General features: G+C 35.7%; 1 protein-coding gene across 7 annotated transcripts in view; it reads left to right on the plus strand.

Moving 5' to 3' along the window:
• The window catches only part of VEZT (vezatin, adherens junctions transmembrane protein), a 79,697-nt gene that overhangs the window by 19,168 nt on the left and 41,092 nt on the right, over window positions 1-19,437 (plus strand). For 5 of the 7 annotated variants that reach the window (XM_061415777.1, XM_061415774.1, XM_061415778.1 and 2 more), the window contains exons 2-4: window positions 8,155-8,289; window positions 12,119-12,205; window positions 17,371-17,546. In XM_061415777.1, the coding sequence (XP_061271761.1) occupies window positions 8,155-8,289; window positions 12,119-12,205; window positions 17,371-17,546 (398 nt within the window). Of the gene's footprint in view, window positions 1-5,453; window positions 5,582-8,154; window positions 8,290-12,118; window positions 12,206-17,370; window positions 17,547-19,437 lie in introns of those variants that run through there. The other 2 variants (XM_061415780.1, XM_061415776.1) reach the window with 2 other exon arrangements.

A 19,437-nucleotide genomic window follows, 5' to 3' on the forward strand; every position in this document is an offset into this window, starting at 1 on the left:
TGGACTCACCCCAGCTAGCTTCCATTCTGCTGGGTGACCTTGGACAAGTTATTTAACCTCTCTATATCCTAGTTTCCTTCTAAAATGGGAGTGGTAGTAATAACACCTCTTTAGAAGTTTGTTAGGAGTAAATTAGGTATGGTAAAACATGCTTAACTTATGCTTAATATATATTCAACTCAACAAATCTTAACAGTTTTTACTATTACTCTTATTATTTTCCAGCTTTGACTTTACTCTTTTCTAAAATATTGATCTCTCTTAGGACCCTCTTGTCTTCTCACATATGTGTTATCTCAGGCTGATCTCATTTACTCCATCTGTTTTTCACACCTGTATGACATCGTATGGGTTTGCCAGCATACCTATTCGCTAAAAACTCAAATCTATACATCCAGATTAGGCCACTCTCCTAATCTCCAAATATCTTAGGTCCAAGTTACTTACATTTGAATGTCTCATAGGTGCCTCTAACTCATTGCCTCTCTCTTCAGACTTGTTCCTCTGTTGCTATTTTATATTTTAAAATAATATAAATATAAATAGCACCTCCTAATTGTTCAAACCAAAAATCTCGGAGTCATCTTAGCCATCTCCATTGCCAGCCACTTTCAATCATAAATGGATTCCAAATTTAGGAGGAAGAATTCACAAGCTAAAGAATGTTTATTACATTTTGGGAGAGGATGTAGGGGTAGGATCAGGGGCAGGGGAAAAAAAGTTTTTATTGCATTTTATATCTTTTGGTATTGTTTTAATTTTTAATTTAAAAACAATGGAAAAAAATCCATGACGTTGAGCATTTGAACTTAGTTTCCTTTTATAGGTAAAGCAAAGTTAACTTTTTCTTGAATATCCTCAGAGAGAAGTTAGAGAGAAGTTAATGGCAGAAAATTACCATAACTCTAGTTAGTTTAGTACATGCTCTATAGATATTTGGTTAGTGGTAGATAAGCAGATGACGACTGCCATTTAAGTTTCCCTTTTGCTAAATTTTTCTGGCGGAACGCTGTTAGCACTCAGTCATCCGCATCTAGAAGACAAAGCAAATAGTTGATGAGGAACCAGCATCAGAATTTGTCCAGTAGTTGTTGCAGACTAGAGATTGCTTTTCTAAAAGGGTAACTGAGCTCTCCTGGGAATCAGGATTAGTTTGGAAAGAGCATCGTAGCATTCTGCTGGTGTTTCCAGCCTGATGCAGGTGCATGCTTGTGGGCCTGTAGCATTGACAGAGGTGTGCCAGTAACCAAAGGAAGCCGCTTCTTAGTAAGATGCCATCTGTGGAAGAAACTGAGTTTATCTAGATATCCAAGTTTCCTAGTTGCATATGTGGCCTCATTAGTCAGATATATTTTTTTTTATGTTGAGACCCCAACAGAAATTTTTAATAAGGAAATTATTTTATTGGAAAATTGAAGTTCAGTTAGATGAATAAGAAGTTCATTTAGAAATAGTCTCCAAATGTACCCAAGTGCTGTGATTATTTTGGTTTTGCATGGTATTAGTGACTGGTTGAAATTTTAACATGTTAACTCTGCTGCAGTTATTTCGAAGGTAACTCATTTCACTATTACAGAGCCTGTTGGGTTCTTAGATGGCAAGTCATGGAAAAGTAATTTTCCATTTTGGCTTTGGAATCTATCATGCTCCCAAAGTAAAAGGTAAATAATGAAAGCAGCTGCTGGGGTATATATTTGGGGAGAATTTTTTCAATCTGTGATTCTTTATACTGTAAAATAGGGTTTCTCAGCCTCAGGACTGTTGACAGTTTGAGCTGGATAACTTGTGGGGGTCGTCCTGTGCGTTGTCAGATGTTGAATATAGCCCTGATCTCTCTCCATTAGATGCCAGTAAAGCTCATCCCCTCAGTTATAACAACCAGAATTATCTTCAGACATTGCCAAATATCAGAGTTGGGGAATGGGGCCAAAATCTACTTACTTGCTCCATAGGAATATACTGGGTTTTTGTATTTGTTTTAACTGTCTAAATCACATAGCTGAAAATTGCTTATCCCACAAACTTCACATTAGTTTTTGAAAAGTAAATATGAATAATTGACATGTAGTTAGCCATTTATTTGTACCTCTACTAAGACTGGTAACTTGAAATCTTGTTGCTAGAGAGTACTTTGTTATATTCTCTTTCAGTAGGTAACTAAAAATACCAGTACCATTATATGGAAGTTTGTAAGGACTTGAGAATTCTTTTCTAAAATTTAATAAACTTATCTTTTTCCTAGATTAAAATAATAACTTAAATTTTTTCAATTTTTCTGCCACTTTCTTTAATCTTTTATACCAGACTCTGGAAAAACCTAGCATCTGACTTTTAAAAACTATTATAATGAACTTATACATAAGAAGAGTAATACAGTGAAAGTTCTGTGTACCCATAACCCAACTTCAGCTTGAGCAGCTGTTAACATTTTGCCAAACTGTCTCATCTGTTCCTCTCCCACCCTCATCTTTCTTGGAGTATTTTAAAGCAAATCCCAGACATTACTTAATTTCACCCATAAATGCTTCAGTATACATCTCTAACAGATAAGCACTCTCTCTGTTTTTTAATGCTAACTCTGATGCAATTATCTAAAAAATTAATAATTCCCTAGTATCATCTAATACCTATGTTTGGATTGCCTCAGTTATCTCAGAAATGTCTTCTTACAATCAAACCAGGATCCTAACATCCATCCATCACATTTGGGTGATACGTCCCTTTAGTCTTTAGCAGTTTTCTTTACCTCCTCTACCTTTATTGTATCATTTTTTTGTTGCTGAAGAAACTGGGTGATTTAATCTGTAGAATTTCCATCCTGTAGACTTGACTGCTTACATAGGGTAAAATGGCATTTGAGTTAGCACAAGATTCTACATTTTAATGTACCACTTTTCTGTCTTGTTTCCCAAAGAATGTCATGAGTTTTGTTTTACCACCTGAACAAGTTTAAGAACCTCATGGCATTCTTTGTACTTCAGGAAACTGAGACCAAGAGAGGATTTTCCTGAAACCATCAACTTAGTTGGAAAGTATCAAGTGTACCATAGTTTTATAAGAAGTGTCATAGAATGAAACTTTCTTAGCAAAGACCTCAACCTGTTTTGTTTTCTCACCTGTGCATACATATTACCTGCCACACGGGGGGATTTTTAGTATTTATTATTATGAGTTGTCTAATTCTGCTGGATTTGGCCTCTTCTTCCCTTTCTGGGCTAAAACCTGAAAGATTACAACTTGCTGTACCTGTAAGGGTTTAAAGCGGTTTAAAAGAGAAAACATATTAATAAGAGCATTTTACACATCACCTCCATTTCTGCACAGTTAATCTTTTAAAATGCAAATCAGCAGTAATAGTACTGGCACTTCTGTGGAATGCACCATAAATCATGGAGAAAATAAACAGTTGGTTAAATGAGTTGTTCAAACTTTATATATCCATTGGCATGGGATCTCCTGTTTTGCGGAGAGCATGAAATGCAGGTAATCTGGGACTTAAAGAATCATTTTATTGCAGTGCTAGCAAAAATATTGGGATTTCCTGTCTTATTTTATGTTTACTTTCTTACAAGAGTATATTTTAGCCATCAGAACAATCTTAGCACAACCAAAGACTTGTGGCATTTTTGCATTTAGCAAAATTCTTTCTGGTGCTATGATGTGTGTTTTCTGTCAGCTAAAATTTACAGGAATAGTGAACCACAAGGATTTCCTGAGGAGAAGCTCCCACATGCTGTGTCTGGGATTTCTCATATTTCTTTTGGCAGCAGTAACATTCTCCAGTACTACAAAATTGTAGTTTGAATCCAGTGCTAATAATTTCTCTTCAAGAAAACAACTGAAACGTTTTGATTCTATTCCCTTGAACCAAGGGAAAAAGTTATAACAAGGAAAATTATTTATCACCACCTACTTTGCCTTACCCTCCACACACATACAAAAAGTCCCTTTCTAAAGCTGAATCAACCTATAGTAATACTCATTGTATGAATCACAGAAATGTATGTGTATTTGTTTTTAAGCCTAATAGTCCCGAACCTCCAAATATAGTGGCTAAGGCTGTTGCAGTATGGAGCTTCACCCTGTTGTAAAAGAAAAAGTAATTTGTTTTATATTGGGTGATCAAGTTTTATACTGACATTATTTGTTTCTATTATTCTCATTCTCTTGCATGTACAAAATATGAAAAGCTCACCAATATGGTTTCATATTTCATGTTAAACCTTTTCAAAATTGTCACTTGTAGAGTTTGATATGGCTGTTTTTCGATAATACAGTTATCAGAGAAGACTTAAAATACTCCTCCCTTCCAACTGCATATCTGTTTATGGTCTGATTTTCTTTATATACTTCATCCAAAATAAAAAATTGCAGCTGATTCAGTGCAGAAACAGATATAAAAATCCACCCACTTCCTCCTGTTATGCCAGACTTTAATAAGAGATTTGCAAAAATATAAAACAACCTACTTTTCTCAATACATTTATTTCATTGTGAAAAAAATTTCATTAAAATCATGTTGTTAAAATGTTTTAATTGTTTCCATGACTATTATAATAGGTTTATTGTTAAGTAAGTTGATAAATATTTTAATTATTTAGTTTTAAATTTCTAATATGATAAATATTGTTAGGCATCCAGATAAACAAAAGCTCTTTGGGACCTTTAATAATTTTTAAGACTAGAAAGGAGTCTCGAGACGAAGAATTTTTGAAAATCACTTGTCTTGATTTGGCTATCTGAGATCTTTCAGTTAGTGCGTAGATGATATTTGGTAGTTCAGAGAGAAAGGTAATTTTATCTGCCCAACAGTTTTTAAATTAATATAAAATAATTACTAAAAGTCCCTTTGCATTCTTAAAATTTGTCTTACAAGGTCTGTCTTGGTCAGTTCATCTTGGCTGATGTTCAGTTTGTTAGCCAAAGGATGTTTGTTTTTCATTTGTGTGTTATCATTGGTTAAATTTTAAATTTTCTTTTGGCTCAAAGGTTATTGAGTCATAAAAGTGCAAATAAAACAGTAAAATAATGCTACAATGCAGAATGCTATCATAAATATAATCAATAAAGCTTTAGTGTTCATATAGTCTGTTTATATGTGTTAGAAGGTGATATGATTTGCATTAACAGCCAAAAAGAGAGAAGAACAAACATGAAATATGACAGTGACTGGAATTAACATTTTACTAAACCTCCTTTACCTTCATCCCCTGTCTCCAGAGGTGACAGAGGTCTTCAGAGGTCTCTGAAATTTTGCCAAAAACTTAGTTACATAAAGTCATGAGACAAAGCAGTGATGGCTTGGCAAGCCAGAATTTACTAAAGAATTAGTAGTTGCTGTTTTGTGAAATATGAAATAGTGGTTCATACTGTGGTTATCCAAGCTGAGGGCGTATGTTCTTAGTTAATGTGCAAACAAAAAGGGAGAACAGAGTATTTATTGTATCTCTTCTGTGTAATCACTTTTTAAAAATCTGTTACAGATACTCCATTTTGTTATTTTGTGAGCTGTGACATAAGCTGGAAAAGGAAGGGACATTGAAGTCATTGCTGGACATAGCATCAGCTAGTTTGCTGTAAGGTAGGGCCTTACAGTTTGAATAAAAAGAAATTTGGCCCGGTCCCCACCCACTAAGCCCCTTCCCAGAGAACAGTTAGCAGTCAAAAGTGTGCCTCATGATCTTGATTGAGTAGGGAGTCGTCAGTAAACTCTGGGCCAATTTGTACTCCTTCAGTGCCTATTTTTATATGGCTGGTGAACAAAGAATGGTTTTTACATTTTTAATGGTTGGGAAAAATATCAAAAGAATGTTATTTTGTGACACGTGAAAACTGTAAGAAGTTCACTATTTCCATAAATAAGGTTTTATCGAACATAATCACATTCATCGGTCTATGTGTCGTCTGTGGCTGCTTTCACACTACAGCATACTTGATTAGTTGCGACAGAGACCATATGGCCTGCAGAGCCTAAAATGTTTACTATCTGGCCTTTACAAAAGAAGTTTGATGACCCTTGAATTAGAATAACTCCACTTTGATCCATCTTATTTATTGTTCTTCCCCATGGGAATTCGTTTGAAGAAAGGATTCTACTGTCTTAAAAACAAGTTTGGGTTTTGTTTTGTTTTTAAATATGTAAACTTTTCTAAAGGTCAGCCCACAAGAACTAGTATTCTTGTTCTTTTGCCATTCTAGGGGCAGAGCAAGGTGGGATTCACAGTTCAGTTTGAAAATATAGGTTGAGTAACTCAAGGCAATATTTGAAAAAACATTATGGGTAATAGAAAGATTAACCATTTCTGCCACTAGAGATTTTAAATCTGATTTAGGGATGAGACTGTAAGTTCTTTCTCCTTATTTTTAAATGCTTTGCCTATTTTTCTCAAAGGAGAGATTAAACATAGCTTTAAAGGAAGGCATTCATCTTCTTATTCTCTCAAATTAATAGCCAGTGAATTGCTACCAGTCCAGCAAATTCCCACTCTTCCTCATGTTTCCAAATTCAAAGATATATTCCCTTAAAGTATTGGTCTCATTCAGATGCCTCTCCTCTGTTTCCATATCAACCAGTACATTCTTGTAATTATTCATTTACTTCATGTCTCTGTACTAAACTTCTCTGTAAGCTTCTTTGGTGTCTTCTTTTCTAAACACAGGAGGCTGTTTGTAACTTTAGGTAATATAGCACAATATTTCAGAGCATTAGCTTTGGAGTGAGACCTATCCTGCTTCCTCTAGGTGAGTGAGTCTTTCCTCATCTATGAAACGGGAATAACAGTAGTAATGATGATGGTAAAGCATTTATCTAGAATTGTCCCATGGATTTTCATTCGATAGTGATGAGGATGTTTCTGTTTGTTCTATTCTATAACCTGCATTTGGCACATAGCTTATATAAAGTTGAGGTGTAGATTGAACAATTACTGTGTGCTAGGGACTACTCTGGAGAAGGCAATGGCACCCCACTCCAGTACTCTTGCCTGGAAAATCCCATGGACAGAGGAGCCTGGTGGGCTGCAGTCCATGGGGTCGCAAAGAGTCGAACACAATTGAGCGATTTCACTTTCACTTTTCACTTTCATGCGTTGGAGAAGGAAATGGCAACCCACTCCAGTGTTCTTGCCTGGAGAATCCCAGGGACTGGGGAGCCTGGTGGTCTGCCGTCCATGGGATCGCACAGAGTCGGACACGACTGAAGAGACTTAGCAGCAGCAGCAGCAGGGACTACTCCAAATGCTTTATATTTATTTAGTCCTAGAACCCCATGGTTTAGGTATTAATTATTATATCTATTTTTAGATTAGACAGCCCAAGCATAGAAAGATTATAAATCGCCATGGGTTACCAAGCTGGTAGGAGGCAATGTTGGGATCTAAATCCAAATAGTCTGGCTCCACAGTTTTTGTTCTTAACCTGCACTGTCTCTTATTTGCCATATGCTTGTATGTAAGCTTATTTTGGTAACTTTCTTGGTTTTTTAAGTTTGTTTTCAGTGCTGACAAATGATACGTAATACTCATCTGTGCCTGATTGACTTAATCAGTATGATTGTATGATAAATTTATAATTGATACAGTTATAATCATTGCTCCTTGGCTTCAAGTAATAACTATTTTTCACTGTGAGCCCTTTTTGGAGCTATATTTAGCCAGGATTAGCTATTTTGAAGCGATTTATTCTAATACTACAAAAATTTGGACAAAAATTGCTTAAATCTGTTTATACTCCTAAATTCATTTTTTCTTGCTGGCACTCAAAGAATGTCTATTTTATTTAGTTTTTCCTTTGAGTTTTAACCCTGCTGAATTGTTTGTTGATTTTTTTTTTCTTTTGATGTTAAGTGGCGTTGTGTAAATAATTCAGTTTGGGCATACTTGTCATAATGTTGAATTTGGTCTCTAAAACTTTTGAAATAGTTGATCTTTGAAATATAGGGGGGTTGAGGCACCACCCGCGTATAACCACACAGGCAGCCCTCCCTACACTCAGTTCCTCTCCCTGGGCTTCAGCCACCCCTCCATATGCAGTGCTAGTGCTGTAGTGTGTACTTATTTTTGAAAATCATCAAAGTGGAGCCCTGTCGTTCAAACCCATGTTGTTAAAAGGTCAACTGTAGTAATTATCTTGAAATTTATTTTATATCTCTTTCAGAATTCTCCACTTTACCAGTACTTACAGGATCTGGGACACACAGACTTTGAAGTATGTTCTTCTCTGTCACCAAAAGCAGAAAAAAGCGCAGTGACAGAGGGACAGCAAAAGCCTCCTGCGAGAGCCCTGCCAAAAGTAAGAAGGTGTCTTCATTCTCTGTGACTCAGTCTTTTGTCTTTTACTGATTATTTAAATTGCCTTTAGCCTTATCCTTACCAAAAGACACCTTATTGGCACCTCCATGTTCTTCCCCTGCACTGGTTAAGACTTTAATTTTTATTTCACCAGTGGTATATATCTGTTCAGATAAACATGAATCCTTGGTATTTTGGACTATCTCATAGGTAATTTGTATAATGAATTGAAATTAATATGATTGAGGATCAAAATATATTGCTTATTTAAATATTGAAGTTACTTAGAGTGAACCAGGAAAAAAAAACGAAAAGATAAAAATTAATACCTAATGGGAGCCCAACTATAGGATCCTACAATAACTAGAATTTTTTTCTTTAGATTTTTTTAAGAGAAAGCAAATTAATATTTAATAAATTATTTCAAAAATATTAATGGAGTAAGTATATTTACCTCAATTTCTGCTGCCCTTTATATCTGCAGTATCATATATTTTTATATAGTAAGTATTTCGTAGTTGATATACAGCATTGGGAGGCTGAGGTACTAGAAGAAGCCACCAATAATTAGGTTCACTAAATTGATTTGTGCTCTATTAATGTATTTACTAAAATAAGAAAATATTCCAGTACATTTCAGTTTTAACAAAAAGAATTCTAACAGAAAAAAATATAACCAGATTACCTTATTTCTTGAGCATTCTAGTTTAATCAGTGTTTTAATATAGGAGTCAGTTACTTTTGGGAGGAAGATTTTAAAGTTTTCAGTTAATCATTTACTCTGTAAGATAGAAAGGGAAGGATCTTTCCTTTTGTTCTTCTTAGGAAAAAACTCTAAAATATGAAGTAACCAAGCTGGACCCAAAGGCAACAGCAGAGTAAACACCAGGGAAGCGGTGTTTTTTTAGCTAACTCTCACGAGGAAGGAGTTAAGGGAGTGAGAGCACACAGGCCAGAACCAGTGCTGAGAGTCCTCCCTACCTAAGTCCTTTCTTCTCCTTGTTCCTTTCAAATACAAGCACCTCTGGGGAAAGTTTTAAAAGCAAAACCTAAAGATATATCTAAAAGATTATTCATAGATTAAAATTTGAATTTGAGATTACTTGGCAACAAAAGACAAAGGATGGGTCAAGGGATAGTGTTGGGGCTGGAGATGGACATTGACCTCGTGTGTGTGTGTGTGTGTGTGTGTGTGTGTGTGTAAACTTGGGTTTTATAAATGTTTAATTCTTTTCACTTATGACAGTATTTTTACATTTAGAAATATTGTTATTAGTTTATAAATAAATAAGAGTTTAAAGTTCATCCTCTCAGAAATTGAGGAGCAGTTAAAAGCATAGCCAGAAAGTGTTTTTCAAAATTACCACATATCCAGAAAGTTCGTTTAATCTTCATGTTATACATTTCAACTGCGTAAGGTACATCTCTCTAAAATGAATTTTTTCTATATAAATCTGGGGCAGCTATATTTTAAAAAGATTTCTTGTTCCTTTTTAGGGGATATATTTTTAGAATTGCCCCCCAGATTCTGTTCAAGTGATGAAGTTTCAGTTATTTCCTTTGGAAAGCAAAGCAAATTTTCTGTATGAGTTCATGATGAAACAGTCACCATTTTTAGACTTTTTTTTAGAAAATGTGATTGTTAGATACTTACTGAGTATTCTGTATTGGTATTCTCATCATGAATATTCATTCTCTGTATATTTTTCTGGTTTCTTTTCCTGGGATTATTCTTAAACATTCCTTCCGTAAAGTTTTAGCATCAGTCCTCTGCTTGGTCTCTTTTTTTCTGAGCTATCTCATCTACTTTCTTGCCCTCACTGGCGTTTTTTGTCTATTCTCCATTTTCACTGAGTTCCAGATACTTGTTAGACATTTCCATCTGCCTGTGCTCCAGGAAACTCATATTCAACGTCCCTAGAGCAGAGCTTTTTTTCTCAGCACCCCTGAAACAAAATATTTTTCTGTATTCCCAAATTACTACCCTCTCAATTTATCTTACAGTTTCCCACACTCTAACATTGATTTGGTCAGTAAGTGACTTCAACTTCTTTCTAAAATCTAATCCTTAGTTATTGCTGTTTTTACTACCCTAGTGCAAGCTTTTATCATTATTTAGCCGGACTATTATGTACCCTCCTAATCATGCTTCTTGGCTACACTCATTCCTTGCTAGTACAGCCACTGCTCTGTTTGCCAGTTATTTTTCTAACATGCAGATTTTTATTGTTTCACTTCCCTGTATTAACCTTCCATGACTCCTCATAGTCTATAGGATAAATTCAAAATTATTAAGACCACAGTCTTTTAAAATCTATCTCAGTGTACTTTTTAAACTTCATTGCTCTTCTGTTCTTCCCTTGGCTCTTTGCCAGCCCAAATTCTTAGCTGCCACTGTCTGCAGGACAAATGCTTCCATGGCTCCCTCCTGTACTCATCCTTGTCCCTTGCCTGGGCTTAGCTCCAGTGTTAGTTCCTCTTGACTTCCTTCCTCCTACACTTCTCCAGATTTTACATTGTGAAAGAAAGTGTGCAAGTCGCTCAGTCGTGGCTGACTCTTTGTGACCCCATGAACTATACAGTCCATGGAATTTTCTAGGCCAGAATACTGGAGTGGGTAGCCTTTCCCTTGCTACAGGGGATCTTCCCAACCCAGGGATTGAACCCAGGTCTCCTGCATTACAGAATCTTGTACTGCAGATTCTTTACCAGCTGAGCCACAAGGGAAGCCCAAGAACACTGGAGCAGGTAGCCTATCCCTTCTCCAGCAGATCTTCCCGACCCAGGAATTGAACTAGGATCTCCTGCATTGCAGATGGATTCTTTACCAACTGAGCTATCAGGGAAGCCCAGATTTTACATTAATTTGTAACTATTTGTACTGTCTCTTCTAAGTTCTTGAAAACAGCAGTTATGTATATTCATCTTTGTTCCCGTAACCCTTTTTCAGTACCTGGAATATTATAGTCACTCAGTGAATGTAAACTCCATTTACTGGCCTGCTCAGGAAATGAGCTAATAAGGTAAACTGAATTTTTGATTGATTCAATAATATAACACATTTCAATATGAGACAGTTATTCTAAAATTGTTAAAATAAATTTCTGCTTTAATATTGTAGAATGAAATGTTCTTAATATTTGAGAACTTGGAGCACTTGGTTTTCGTTTTAAAATACCCATATCATCATCATGTTGACATAGGTAGTATTAATACATAGTGTACCCAAGATAAGGTTTCCAGGTCTCATTCCAGACTCACTGAATCTGAATTTAGTTGGGGGGCCTGGGAGTATGTTCCTAGCTAAAATCTCCAGGTAATTCTGATATAGGATTAAATTCGGGATCAAATTCGGGATCAAGAAGGAGACTGAGACATGCTAGCAAAGCATATTATATAGCATATAATACAACCTGCTGCTGCTGCTTCTGCTAAGTCGCTTCAGTCGTGTCCGACTCTGTGCGACCCCAGAGACGGAAGCCCACCAGGCTCCCCCATCCTTGGGATTCTCCAGGCAAGAACACTGGAGTGGGTTGCCATTTCCTTCTCCAGTGAATGAAAGTGAAAAGTGAAAGTGAAGTCGCTCAGTCGTGTCCGACTCTTAGCGACCCCATTGACTATAGCCTACCAGGCTCCTCCATCCATGGGATTTTCCAGGCAAGAGTACTGGAGTGGGGTGCCATTGCCTTCTCCAATAATACAACCTAGATGATTTTAACTTTCTTTTTCTGATTAAAAAAATGTGATTAATTAGAAGTAGGTTATTTGAAGTTTTTCTGATGTTTAGGTGTGGTTTAATAATCTTGCACAATGTCATTCATCTCCTTCAGCAAGGCATCCTGTTAAAAGTGGCTGAAACCATCAAGAGTTGGATTTTGGCTCAGTCCAATAAGAATGATGACTTACTTCACAAGTTGGTAAGTGTTCACTTTACTTTTTGGTCACTTTTCAGGACTCCAGTTTCTTTTCCAATGAGAAGAATCAATGAATCCAAATTTGTTTTGCCATTGATTTGGGCAGTGACTAATTTTAATTAGAAATTCTGGGCTGTTCTCTAAAAGGAGAGTATCCACTTCGTGAAGTGTTAAAAAAGTTTGTATCACCTAAGGAAAAAGAAAAAGGAGATTCTTCAGTAACTGGGTATCTTTGCATATGGACTCAGTAGTATTTCATAGATCTTCTAAGAGGTTGTTAGCTACTGAGAATAGTATATTCTGATAGTTATTGAAGACCTATTTGTTAGATTATTCATGTCCTGCTGCCATCTTCCTCCAATGACAGGTATTCCTCTCAGTGAGGTAGAAAATAGATCCATTAGTGGGATCTTCCCTCTTTTCATTAGGAACTTGATTATCTCTATTCCACAGCCTTTGATTACAAAGTTTGGGCAAAATCAAGAGTGTGGTTCCTCCCTAATTTACTTATCATTCATTTACCATTCTCTGTGCTGTGTGCTTAGTCACTCAGTTGCGTCTGACTCTTTGCTACCCCATGGACAGAGGAGCCTGGCGGGCTACAGTCCATGGGGATTCTCCAGGCAAGAATACTGGAGTGGGTTGCCATGCCCTCCTCCAGGGGATCTTCCAAACCCAGGAATCAAACTCAGGTCTCCTGCATTGCAGGCAGACTCTTTACCGTCTGAGCCACCAGGAAAGTGCGCCATTCTCTGACAACTTGTATAAAATATAGTCTTCTGGGATTGATAAATCAGAGAATTTCCCAAAGACTTGCTTAATCTCTGAGCCCCAAGGAGTGCCTCAACGTTTTTACATCCTAATATTAATAATAGGTAGTATAGTTTAAAAAAATAAAATTCTCTCACAAGTAAGCACATTTCAGAATCTTCTGCTGGCCTATGACCTTAAGATGATAATTTAATTATTATTCTTGTAAATTATCATTTGATAAGGGATGTTTACAAAGTGCTTTCTCATTTTGATTTGGTGATCTAAACACCATATAAGGTTCAGTATGGTTTACCATTTGGAAAGCCTGAGGTTCAGATATTTCAGTTTGGTTAAGAATACTCATGAAGAGAGTTGTTCAAAAATGTTCAGCTAGAAAGTGAGTCAGAATTTGAACCCAAGTCTCCTGGTTTCAAAGTCCAGGCTCTTTCCGTTATAGTGTACCACCTCTCTAGTTTGTGTGTTGTTTTTACTGACTAAAATTACCTTTTTAGCAATCCATTTGGGCAGGTTCTGTGTTTAGGGTTCATCTCCATAGGTGTTTTGAGAATGTCAATGAAGTATCTTTTCATCTACGTAGAATATCGTCTCTATCCAGGTGGAGCCATCTTCATTCTTCAGTGATATTAGAACTGTGGTAAGGTACGTGCTTGGTCTCTTCAGTCTTGTCTGAATCTCTGCGACCTCCTGGACTGTAGCCCACCAGGCTCCTCTGTCCATGGGGTTCTCCCGGTAAGAATTCTGGAGCGGGTTGCTATGGCCTCCTCCAGGGGATCTTCCCTACCCCTGGATCAAACCCACGTCTCCTGCACTGCAGGCAGATTCTTTACATGGCTCATTCTTTGCTGAGCCATGAGGGAAGCCCCATGGTAAGGTATATGGGTGCATATACATTTTTCTTGGTTTAATCATAGTGTGCATAGTCCTGATCTTTTCATTCTTGGATCTTTGTCACTGACCACATGCTTCACGTCATGTTTCACTTTAAAGTGCCAACTTTTGTATGCATCTCTTTTGTGCCTAGATTATGGAGAATTTTAGGAAGTACATACAATAGAATAAAGAATTGCCCAGTTGGCATGTGGCATGAAGTTGCTTGACTTTTTTCTCTTGATTATAAAATATTTAAAATTTTGTTAGCTATACAGATATTGAATGAGTCCCTCTTTCCTTTTATAAAGATACTGGCAATTGCTCCATGATATCTGGACATTTTATTATTGTTCATTTTCATTAAGGTAGTACTTTTCTTCTTAAAGATTTAAAAAAAAATTTATAGCAACTATGATACTAGTGGTATTGGCACTCTCTTAGCACTTTTTAGCCTATAAAGTGCTTGCCCAGAAGTTATCTCACCTGATCCTCATCAGCTTAATTAAATAGCACTATATATTTAAAAGTGTGTAAGATCATTGAAGTATATTGACACATGAATATGTTTTCTTCATCCCTAGGGGCCACAATAGAAATCTCTTTATTCTTTAGCAGTGCTTCTCATACTCTTCATTCCATCCAGGCAGTATTCTTCCTAAGTTACCTTCTCATGCTGTTTCCCTGTTTAATTTCTAAAAAGATACCTACTGCCTACCAAGTCAAGTCCAGTTCATCACTTTGACAGGCATGAAAGTGTTTGCATAATTTGGCCTTAATCTGCCTTTCCAGTTTTATGCACCAGTATTTCATCAGCCCAGTATAGTCTTCCTTTTTGTTTATTCCTTGCCTAGTCTCTCTATATGTACTATTTTATATGTATTTATATATATATATATATATGTATATACTGTGAATTGTGTTCCATTTTTCTATGATTGGAATCTTTTCAATAAGCAGTTCTAGCTCTTCCTCAGGACCTTTCTCAGAACCTACAGCCTGTTGGATCTCTTTTCTACAACAACCTTGTAATAATTATGTGTGCTATGTACTGTAAGTTTTTATATTATACATGGTTTTCTTTATTGTACTTTTAAGTATTTCATATGTACTAAAAACACTAGGAGCTAACACTTACATAGTGCTTACTGTGCACTGAATACTCTTAGCAGTTTATAAATACTGACTTATTTAATCCTTACAGCAACCCTATGAAGTGGATACTATTATTGTCCTCTTTGCAGATGAGGAAACTGAACAGAAAAATTAACTTGCTTAAGTTGTGGGACCAGGCTGTAAACCCAGGCACTAAGTCTTGACACTAAGACTTGTTGAGGGTAAGCCAAAGTTCACATAGTTCACTTCCCCCCAGCACAGAGCACCAGTACTATCTGTATTACCTCGGATCACACTGGTTAGGGGGAAGCTTTATCCCCAAAGCAGATCTGGTGCCAAGGAGTGGTGTTGAAGAAAGTGAGTTCCTGATGAAGCAGCAGGTCCATAAGAGAGCCTGTGTAGAGGAATAGCTCCCACCTATGTTAATAGCTTCCCCCTCTCTGTCAGTGTTGGCCTTCATTTAATTAGGCTTCTTTTAAACTTACCCATATATAAGTACATAGAAGTCTCATAAAAGGCCTGCTTTCAAGTTTTTGTAGCAAAAGTTTTATTTTTAATATTTACATCTGAATATGATCCTGTCTGATGGGGTAATCAAAACCAAATTATAAGGCATACATGAAGATTTATTTCAAAGATTATTTGAAAAGCTACCCTGCCCCACCCACTGCCCTCCCTGCCTCCCATTGCCCACCTGCTGTTGATATTCTGCAGCCCCTGTCCCCCTTCCCACCCTCAACAGTAGTATAAAGTAAGTCGTGCTGTTCTCTGTTTATGAAAGTGGGATGGAATGTCAAAAAATTGAGTAGTTCCTAATGTTAGGATTGTAAACGAGAGGAAGCAGTAATTCAAACATGAGCCATAAAAGTGCTGCAGAGGTATGTCCAGGGTATATCAGTAGATGGTAAAATCCATATCGGGCTAAACAGAAGATCAGCATTCCACTGAGATTCTTTTTTATTATTGTTATTGATAAGAAATATATCCAAATAGGCTTCATATTAAAAACATTCTTCTCTAAAAGTGATGTGTACAACCCATGATCAAGAGGATATGTACTTGTAGTATGTGGATCACTGCCTTCTTGCTTAAGTCCTCATGATGAGCTCGGGCTACAGTCTGTGGTGTGGGAATGATTAACTAAGAAGAGGAAACCCTAGACCTAACTGATTTTACTTTGATTGCTACAGGTCTTGTCCATTGAAAGTTCTCTTTTATTTTTTATCATACAACAGGATCATTCTATTCTTTTTTTTTTTTCATTCTATTCTTGAATCGGATGCAAAATAAAAATTTAAATTTTCTGATAGAGAAGACTATATTCAGGGAAGCAGAATCAACTAACTACCAAAGACATATGATTTAAAATCAGAATTCTGGAAAGTTACTTGGTTTCTTTGGGCTTCATTTTTTCCTGTATAGAATGGACAGAAAATGATAACGTACATGACAGGGTTACTGTGAGAACTGCTCTAACATTGCTGCTTCATCTCTCATCTCTCCACCAGGTATACTCTGCCCAAAACTAATATTGGTCACTTACAGGTCCCCAAACTAGAAGAGGCTTGCTTTCATTCTGTCTCATCCCACTCTTCCAACTCTTTCATCTGGTCAGTTCTTGTGTATTCTTTAAAACTAAGCTTAGGCTCTTTTACTTTCTCTTTGTTGCCAGTTTATTCCCTCAATGCCGTTTTCATAATAACTTAGTTATACCTCGTCACACTTGTCTGCACTTTACATTGTAACTGCTTACCTTTCAGCCCTCTCCTTTAAACTCTGAACTCTCTAAGAGTAAAGACTTGTATGTCTTGTGTATTTTTTTGTGTTTTTGGTGTCAAGCATGTTGCCTGGTATGTTAGGAGATATTCCTTGATAGATGGATAAAAGGGAAAGAGGGAGGAAAAAATGAGCTAGTATATGTGAAAGCATTTTGTAAGCTATAAAATGCTATGCACACATTAGGGCCATTTTGTATTATATTCCTTAATGATATATTTTTTTAATATTCGAATATTTCATTTTTAGAAAGCCTTGATCCTGCTGATGTTATTCTTAGATGTTGGCTATATTGTTACAGTATCTAGGGACAGCATATCTATTAGAGGATTATATTTTCCATGTTGTTTTGCAGCCGTTTAATTAATTAGGCTTAACAGGTTTATTAATCTGTAAAAAATACATATTTCACTCAATATGCAGCTCGATGATGTCTACCTCTGTTTTTTTGTTTGTTTCATATTTACTGTAAAAATATAACCCTGTATATCATACTGAAAATTGACTATTGTTTCTTCTTCTTGTAGTCTATACTGAAAATAAACACCTCTAGTTTTATTAACATGGTAGGAGCTTAATATTTAATACAAAATTATGTGTGTATTAATACCTCTCTTTGGTCTTTCAATGGCAAGGATATTGGATTCCGACTTGATTCACTCCATACTATCCTGCAACAGGAAGTCCTGTTACAAGAGGATGTGGAGCTGATTGAGCTGCTTGATCCCAGTATCCTGTCTGCAGGGCAACCTCAACAACAGGAAAATGGACACCTTCCAACACTTTGCTCCCTGGCAACTCCTAATATTTGGTACTGTCTAGAAAACATCTATCCTTTGTTTACATTTAGAGTATTAGTAGAGGAAGTCTGTCATCATCCTCTCCATGATAAAGGCATTATAAACATTTTAGCATTGTAATTAATATAATGATATGCCAGAGGTTTTTTTTAAAAAAAAGGATACCTTCTAACAAAATACTATTTAAAATGAAAGTGGGAAAAAACATCCAGTTTGACTATAATGTACTTGCAACTCAGTGTAATTAGTTCTGTGTGTAACAGCCCAACAAGCAGGATTAACATACGCCAAAAAAGAATCTCTCTTATACACATGTGTGCATGAAGTCCTAGCCAGTTCTTCACGTTTCTTACCCTTAATAGATTATATAATAATTACATTGTAGAGACACCCAGGAGAGTATGAGACATGGAGATAAACAGTCAATTCCTACTTTGTTAGGTGAGATGAGATCATAGGGAACATAGACAATTCAAATTGTCTTAAAACTTGTCAACCACTTGAAGTATTTGTGTTTAATGCACAAGTCCTGGGCCATCATCTATTAAAAAAGAAATATATATGTATAGTAATAAGGAATTATATCTTCAGAACTGTTAATATCCTCTTTCTATTAAAGTATGAGTTTATTAAATGAACTAAATTATTGCTTAAACTATTCAAGTTATATGGGCAGTTACATTCATTGGCCTCAGTGTTATGAATTTATCTGTCTTTCCTGTCATGTGGACAAATGCTTCATTTTGTAACAAGGAGTCTATGGGCTCGCATAGAGTCGAACACGACTGAAGCAACTTAGCAGCAGCAGCCATATATAGTGTTTTCCAAATGTGTAGTTATTCAGATACTGTCATGATGAAGTGTACAGCATCTTACCATTTAAAAATTTAAGAACTTAAGGAGCTGCTAAGGAATCATAGGTTTCAGAATTTTACAACTTTGTATTCCTTTGACCACAAAGGTGATTAAGCAAGTCTGAGGCCTATAAATCCTTTATAGGTTTGCTATAAATATATAAAAGTATATGATCAGATTTTGCTATGATATTACCAATATTGCCTAACAGCAAAGAATTCCAAGGGAGATTTTGGCAGGCAAATATTTATTAAATATTCTTATGTGTTATTTTCTTTATAATTTGACTGTAACTATCTTCAAGTGTTAATGATGATGTTTCTTGGATATCCTTAGATATAACTCCCCTGTATTTGCCTTCTTATATTTAAACATTTTCATCAAAGCCTTCACTGCTTGAAAGAAATTTATAGGTTTGTAATTGGACTAAATTTAAAAATATCATACGTCTTTTGATTTCACTTAAAGCAGTATAAAAGTACAAAGCTTGTCCATATTATGGTCTGCGGTAAATATGTATATTCCAGAATTGTAATGATAACTTAAAATTAGATGACTTTATTCAAAGCAATTACTCAAAGTATATATTATTTCTAATTGGAAAAATGCTAATAGTTTTTTGAGATATTATATGTTTTCGCACAAATAACTAGAGTCTGATTTTGGGAAAAAAGACCGCATAATATCTCCAAATATGAAACATTTTTAGTTATTTTTTTAACTTTTATTTTGTATTGGAATATAGCTGATAAGGTTTTTAGTATTAACTAGTAAAAATTAAAGCTTTTTACTTTTATACTTATAAAATCAGATTTTAAAATCTGTAATTGTTATTAGGTTAAAGAGTACATATCAGAAGACACCTATTTATATCTACCACCTAAACTTACTAGCTTTAGACAGTGGTATCTAGCAACTAGATAGTGGTACTAGATATTTTTTAACTGTTTCATGTTATTTTTTTAAATGTCATATTTTATAAAGCCATAGTTTATAGAGAAGCTAGCATTTTATCTGTTTTAGAAAACATAAATTCTAACTAGAGAA

The sequence above is a fragment of the Bos javanicus genome, chromosome 5, assembly GCF_032452875.1.
Source record: "Bos javanicus breed banteng chromosome 5, ARS-OSU_banteng_1.0, whole genome shotgun sequence".
NCBI lineage: Eukaryota > Metazoa > Chordata > Mammalia > Artiodactyla > Bovidae > Bos > Bos javanicus.